Source organism: Sprattus sprattus (assembly GCF_963457725.1).
Source record: "Sprattus sprattus genome assembly, chromosome: 2".
Classification (NCBI taxonomy): Eukaryota; Metazoa; Chordata; class Actinopteri; order Clupeiformes; family Clupeidae; genus Sprattus; species Sprattus sprattus.
In genome coordinates this window covers 19157450-19164949 of record NC_137921.1, presented here as the reverse complement: position 1 = coordinate 19164949, position 7500 = coordinate 19157450, and the positions used below count along the sequence as shown (strand labels likewise).

At 47.2% G+C, this 7500-nt stretch overlaps 1 protein-coding gene across 1 annotated transcript; it reads left to right on the top strand.

The window, feature by feature from the left end:
* Positions 1-3775: 3775 nt before the first annotated feature.
* mycn (MYCN proto-oncogene, bHLH transcription factor) lies at positions 3776-7265 on the top strand (the record flags this gene model as incomplete). Its single annotated transcript, XM_080833521.1, has 2 exons — positions 3776-4454; positions 6559-7265. 2 exons carry the CDS (start codon positions 3776-3778, stop codon positions 7263-7265), a joined length of 1386 nt encoding a protein of 461 aa, XP_080689647.1.
* Positions 7266-7500: the final 235 nt, after the last annotated feature.

Here is a 7500-nt window from a genome sequence, read left to right as displayed (position 1 = left end):
TTTTTATAGATGTTTGACGGTTTTCAAGTACAAGTTTTTAAAAGTCTCTCCCTCTCTCTTTCTCTCTCCCTCTCCCTCTCCCTCTCTCTCTCTCTCTCTCTATCACTGATGCGGTATAACTGACTTTAGCCACTCAGTGTTTGTCAGTAATAATACGTTTCCGCCTGCTCTACTCAGTGACGGATGCCGTGGTTCAGATCCTCATCATCAATTATTCAGTGTTCACTCAGAGTTCATTCCTGACACTCCTGTTTTTTTCGCGGATTACTAAGACAGAAGCAGAATCGCAGATACGTCTTTCTCTCCCTTTCTCTCTCTTCTCTCTCTTTCCCTTTCTTACATCTCTCTCTCTCCCTTTCTCTTTTATCCTCTCCTTTCTCTCTGCCAGTCACCCCTCCCTCTCCTCTCTCTCACTCTCTCTCTCCCTTTCTCCTTCTTCTTTCCCCTCTCTCCCTCCTTCTGTCTCTCCTGTGCTTTGGTGCTGGGTGTTGTGCAGAGAAGAGATGAGAAGAGAGGAGAAGGGATAGCAAGGGGAGGTTGAAGGTTACTAATTGAATTGACTCGAACTAAAACAGGAGGTGGATTTAAGGGGAAATTTGTTAGGGCGAGGTGACACCGAAGAATCCCCTGTGAGAGTGACGGAGGAGATGATGAAAGCCAAACGCTAATAGCTTTTACAGACAGCCGTGCACCCCGACTCTTCTGGAATCTTCCCTGACAGACTGTATCATTAGGGATCGGGACTACCTGGTGCCAGCCGACGCTCTGAGTACATACACACACATGACACACAGAAACAGACATGCGCACAGGCCGACACACAACGTTTTGTCTATCAGTCTTTCCCATACATATTGTCTTTCTCTCTCTCTTAATCTCTCTCTCTCTCTCTTTCTCTCTCTCTATTTTTCACACACACACACACACACACAAACATGCTGTGCCTGTTACTTTAAAATGCAAAGAAATAAGCAATATGCACATTTAATTTTCTGTACACATTTAAACATGTTGTGTCAGTTTTGTTTGTGTTATATAAGTGAACTGCAAAACATACATGAATAAAAAACACTTGCCTCCACATGCACATGCTGAATGAAGGATAGCCTTTTTTATTGATGCACTCCCAAACTCGTCTGTGTTGACATAGCAGACAATGTTTTTTTCGCTCCCTCTCCTCAGAGTGTGTGTGTGTGTCTGTGTGTGTGTGTGTGTGTCTTTTCTCCACGTATGAATGTTTTATCTAAGCTGCTGCTCCAATTGTCTAACCATCCATACAGCTCTTTGCTTTTGCTGGCTCCTGCTTGACCTCAGGGCTAACCCCAATACTATTTCTTCTCTATGCAAATACATGGACAGGCAGATAGACAGAAAGATAGACAGATAGATAGATAGAGAGATAGATACACGTAGATAGATAGATAAATAGATAGATACATACATACATACATACATACATACATACATACATACATACATACATACATACATATATACATACATACATACATATATGTATACTGCATTATATACATGTACATAGATGGATTGACACACATAGACATTCCTCTCAGGAAGCGTCTGATTCCCACTCCCACTCATGGCCTGCGCAGGAAGTTCTTCCTGTCCGAGAGAAAGGTCAGGCACAACAGCCCGGACGCGACCGAGTCTCAGAGCTCCCAGAATTCCCCTCTCACCCCCTGATTTCCCTGTGGCCTATATCCCAGACACTCACGTTTCCCTGGGCTCTTCAACAGGAAGACAAGCTTCCCACCTCTATCAATCTATCTGTCTATCTATCTATCTATCCACATTCTATGCCAATGTTAATTATTGTGCAACAGCACATACATGTATCAATGTATGTATGTTTGCACGTATAGGATATGTGTACGTATGTGTGTGTGTGTGTGTGTGTGTGTGTGTTTGTGTGTGTGTTTGTGTGTGTGTGCGTGTGCGTGTGCGTGTGCGTGTGCGTGTGCGTGTGCGTGTGCTTGTGAGTGTGAGTGTGTGTGTGTGTGTGTGTGTGTGTGTGTGTGTGTGTGTGTGTGTGTGTGTGTGTGTGTGTGTGTGTGTGTGTGTGTGTGTATGTATGTATGTATGTAGGTGAGCTACGTATGGCAACTGCACCTAGCAGTTTATTTTACTGCACCAACATCTGTTGCAGGAAAGAAAGCCTTTCCATATGGGCGATCATCTGGGGCAGAGGCATTATGGGCTCAGAATGGAAAATGGTATTCCTGTAGGGTGCATGCATTTGCTTACTTGAAATTGCTTTATTTTTGCAACTTTTTTTCATCTGCCTATTGAGTAAAGTTATTATTTGACTTTAACATATTTGAGTTGAACATACTGTTGAACATTAGTTTTGAAATTACTACCAGGTCTTTTGAAGAGGCTTAACTTAGGCTAGGGAACCGTATTTCTACCTGACAACGCGGGTCTTTGTGTTGCTTAACTAGAAACAGCACGCCCTTATCCCACTCCTGTTACATAACCTTCTTCACAGACGTTCTATCAAACTACAGCACGGAACAAAAGACAAAACACTACTGATAAAATTGTAATTTCGTTCAATCTTTGAAAAATATCACAGAGTATGTTTTGTTAACCGTAGCCTAACAAGAAATGGTTTGTCAAGTCGAGGAACATGGACAACGGCGGACACGAACAACCCTTTGTGAGGTGTCGCCAGAACGGGTGAATCTTCAGTCTTCCGCCAGGCGGCGATGTTGGACTGAATCTTTGTCCAGACGACGGCTGCCTCGGTGACCCAGACAAAGAGGTGAGAGACGGAGGAAGGAGAGAATGATAGCCAACGAATGTATACAGAACACTGTCTCCCCGAGGAAAATTGTGGTACGGTCGACAGAACTGATGGGTAGATTTTCTATTTTGTGTAGCTTAGACTTAGTGCGTCGGTGTCTGGGAAAAAGAGGACTATAAGCATGTTTAATAAATGTTTAATAAAATAATGATGTGAAAATATAATTTTTGTATGCTATTATGAACTGTAATCTGGCACAGCAAACAGAGCTAACCAAAATCAATTATTTTACAAACGTCTCACATATACACAAATACAGAAACACACACAGACACAGTTCTCCTTGAATTCCCGCTGACGCCCCTCGGTGGGCGGAGACTCCGGTGCTCCAGCAGTGCGCATTAAGTTCTCCGTGAGATAACAGCCGGTGGAGCGACACTCGCTCGCTCAGTTAGCGCGAGCGGTATGCGCAGTCGGGTCTGTAGATGCGTGGTTTAAGCAGGGCGAAGCGAGTGGCTTTAACGCGAAACTACTGACTGAACACTGACCTTACACAGAGGGTAAGTTTAACGGTCCATCTATTTTTTTTTCTCTCTCTCTCTCTCTCTCTCCTCGGCTCAGTAAACAAGGTGTCCTCTACCCAATCATTTAACCATTATGAAAAAAACTATGAAAATCACTTGCTCACTTTATGAACCAACCAGATGAATGTCATAAAATGACAGAACTGAATAGGATGTCTAAAACAGTCTAACTCTAAATGATGGGGATGTTTTTTTTTTATAGACATTCATACTGCATAAAGAAATATCAGGAGGGTACACTTGTATTTTCTTTATAGAGTTCCTCATGTTGGATCGTGACAAACTGATGCGGCAAGACTTCTGTCAACCCAGCATCACTAGGCTTCATTGTCTGACTGTAGTTTGTGGTGTCAGGGTCAGTTTTTGGTCCACTAATCATGTGATTGAATCCCTGTTTGTAGGTTTGCTTCGCATCAGCCAGACTATGCCCGCGCTCATCACTAAAAACCCCGACATGGAATTCGACTCCTTGCAGCCTTGCTTTTATCCTGACGAAGATGACTTCTACTTCTGCGGGCCGCCTAGCGAGGACATCTGGAAGAAATTTGAACTATTACCTACGCCTCCCCTTTCGCCAAGTCGCGCTGCGCTTCCCGGAGCGATTGGAGACATCGGCTCGGCGACCGGGGTCGACTGCACGCTGCCCCTGGGGCTTGGATTAACGGATCCTCTGGACTGGGCTTCCGAGCTCCTCTTGCTTCCTGAAGATGACATTTGGGGTGCGCCGGAGGGCGACCTTTTCGGCTCGGCTTTGGATTCTACCAACGACAACTCCATAATTATTCAGGACTGCATGTGGAGCGGATTCTCCGCCCGAGAGAAACTCGAGAGGGCGGTCAACGAGAAGCTGGGACTTGGCAAAGCCACGGTGGGCCCTGTGACTGGGTCGGGGGCGTGCAGTAAAAACGCTGCAAGCGTTAAAGCACCAGCCGAGTCTGAGTTGAGCAGCTCCATATCAGAGTGTGTGGATCCCGCAGTCGTGTTCCCATTCCCGGTACACAAAAGAAACATTGGCTGCAATGCAAAGACAACGGGAGGCCAGACTGGGACGGTCATTTCACCCGCTGTCAACCAGGTCCAGGACGACACCCTGAGTGACTCCGGTAAGAGAATTACACAGCTCAGGCTGACAATGACGCGATGACAATTCTAATCAGTTTTTGGGAGGCTGGGCTGTCTGTCTCTATACAATAGCATTCTGTAATGCTGTGTTATATGGTGAGGATTTTGTTTCAGGCACGGCTTTATGCAGACCTAATTTCAACGCAATGCTAATAGAAAGTGCATTTAGGCTAATTAAAGACTACGCTTAATATAGACTATACTGGCAGTCATGGACGCCGCAGTGGTATTACACTGGGTCGTGGTGGTAATTGGGGTAATTGTTGAACCTCATATGCCTGGCTCAGAATCGGATTAGTGTGCTACATTCCAGACTATCACACACACCCACCCACCCACCCACACACACACACACACACACACACACACACACACACACCGGTAGGAATGGACGCAGTTTATGTAATCACTCCGCTTTGTACCCAGTAGATGGCACTAAAAGGAGAGACTATGCAGCGTCGAGCAAGAGAGTTTTGTTGGCATCCCACATGAACACAAAGAAACTATATTTTCAGTTTGTGTGGTGTTCGCAGGTTTAAACGGATCACAATCCTTGTAACCAGATGGGATAGTTAGTGCTCCATCTTTGCGTAAAATTAAAGGAAATACGATTGGCGTGTGTAGGTTTGGGTGCAGCAGGTCATTATCAGCTTTTATCAGTAGCGTTTAAGTGGGCGAATCAGTCAAAGAAAATCGACTAAGATATGGACCTACGTATTTTTTTTTTTAAGATAAGAGATTACATATTTATTCACTTAATTCGATTTGTTTACGTCCATCGAGACACCATCTAGCTTACTATCACACGAGTTCCCAGCAATTTTGGTGGGCGTGTATGAAGCTGTGATTTTTTTTTATGTTCTCTTTCTTCTTCTGCTTTATGAAAGAACATTCCTTAGCTCTCCTTTCTGTGTGTCCCTAAAAAGCAGTCGTTTCCCTTTGGTTGATACATTCTATTTCAAATTCAAATTAAATGCGAAAATCGCACGTGAGTGTTAGAGGAACCCCATGAGCATGCGGTAATCGTTGTGGAAGGGGCGGGGGCGAAACGTGTATGAAGACGGAGTTGTGTGTGCCTGTGTATGTGTGTGTGAGGGGGGTAAGCTCGGCCCCAACCTGGCTGTGGGCCGAGTTTGGCAGCAGCCCCTCATAAAAGACGGAGGAGGAGGAGGGGGAGAGTCTTTTAGCACGGTGACGGCTTTGAACAAGCGCTCCCTCCCGACCAGCTGTCTGCTTGGCATCATTCCAGGGCGAAGGCTCTGTGTCCCGCGCGCCACACACATAATCAGCTCCGGCGATTACAGCCGTCTCCCGCCACGGGCTGTACGCTCCTCTTTCGCGCCATTTCCAGCTTACGCAATTAAACGCATAAAGAGGGAGCGAGGAATAGTTAGGCAGGCAGAGGAAGAGAGAAAGAGAGTGGGCAATCGAGTTCATATGGGTTGACGGAGGTAGATAGGCAGTGAGAGAGAGAGAGAGACAGAGAGACAGAGAGACAGAGAGAAAGGACGACTCCCCCCCGTTTCTCAACGCACGCTGTGTTTAGTACACAACCGCATCTTGTCTGTCTCCCGCCCTGACGCGCGCAGACAGCTTCCTGTAGTGCGTTCTGCTGAGCCGTCTCTGTGTGTGGCGTAGCGATGATAATTACCCCTGCTTTATCCACATAACACGTTGCACACAACTTGAAAAGAACTACTCTTCTGAAGGCATTAGCTATGTAGACGTCTGCACCCTTTGTTTTAAAATCCTAACCCAACCCCAGTTTTTTCCCCCTCTATTTTAGTTTGAGCAAGAAGCCAGTAGGTTCAGGGTTCAGTGGAGTTTGTCTCCTCGAGGTGGGATTAAGGGCAAAAGATATGCAGTCAGTCTGGTAAACTTGACCCAACTTGTAAGGCTCATTAGAGCTCTGAGTGACAGGAGAGTTCTTTGTGTAAAGACAGGGAGCACTGTGCAATCCATCCCCACCCACTCAGTTAATACCAGTCAGCATATGGCGAGACACTGAAAGCAGACAGTAGCAGGACGTCAATATCTCTAAAGCTTATTCATAATAAATCATATCTTTTGCTCTCTTTATTACAGATGATGATGATGACGACGACGATGATGAAGATGACGACGACGATGATGAGGCTGAGGATGAGGAGGAAGACGAGGAGATCGATGTGGTGACGGTGGAGAAGCGCCGTTCAGGGTGGTCGGGCGTGGGGGGTGTGGGCAGCAAGCCCCCAGTGGAGCTGATCCTGAAGCGTAGCGCAGCGGCCTCCCTCCACCAGGAGCAGCACAACTACGCTGCCCCCTCCCCTTATGCCTCTGCCTGCCACAGCAGCTCTGTAGATTCCTCCACAGAGGCCACGTCCGCACCCCCCAGCAAACGCCACAAGCCAGACAGGTTCAAACCAGCTTCGCCCACGGCTGCGTTGGCAACAACGACGACAGCAACATTGTCAACGTCTTCCTCAGGTGGCCGGCAACGTCGGGCAGAGGTGGGCGGTTGCAGTCCATCCCGCGCCGGCTCTGACTCAGATGACATGGAGCGCCGGCGCAACCACAACATCCTGGAGCGGCAGAGGCGCAACGACCTGCGTTCCAGTTTCCTAACGCTACGCGACGAGCTGCCAGAGCTGGCCAGCAACCACAAGGCCGCCAAGGTGCTCATCCTCAAGAAGGCCACAGAGTACGTAGGCTCCCTAGAGGCCCAGCAACGGCGGCTGCTACAGGAAAAGGACAGACTGCAGGCACGCCGACAGCAACTCCTGCGCCGTCTAGAGCAGTCCAGGACACGCTAACCGCAAACACTAATAGCTAACAGATAGCAGCTAACGACGGGCTAGCACCCGACACTATGGCTGAAAGCTAACCGCTAGCAAGACGCTTTTTTTCAGCAGGGACATGACCTGGGTTGAATAATCACATGCCACCGAATTTGGTGATGCGTGAGTGAGTGTGTTTATAGGTGTGTTTGTGTGTGTGTGTGAGTGTGTGTGTGTGTGTGTGTGTGTGTGTGTGTGTGTGTGTATGTAT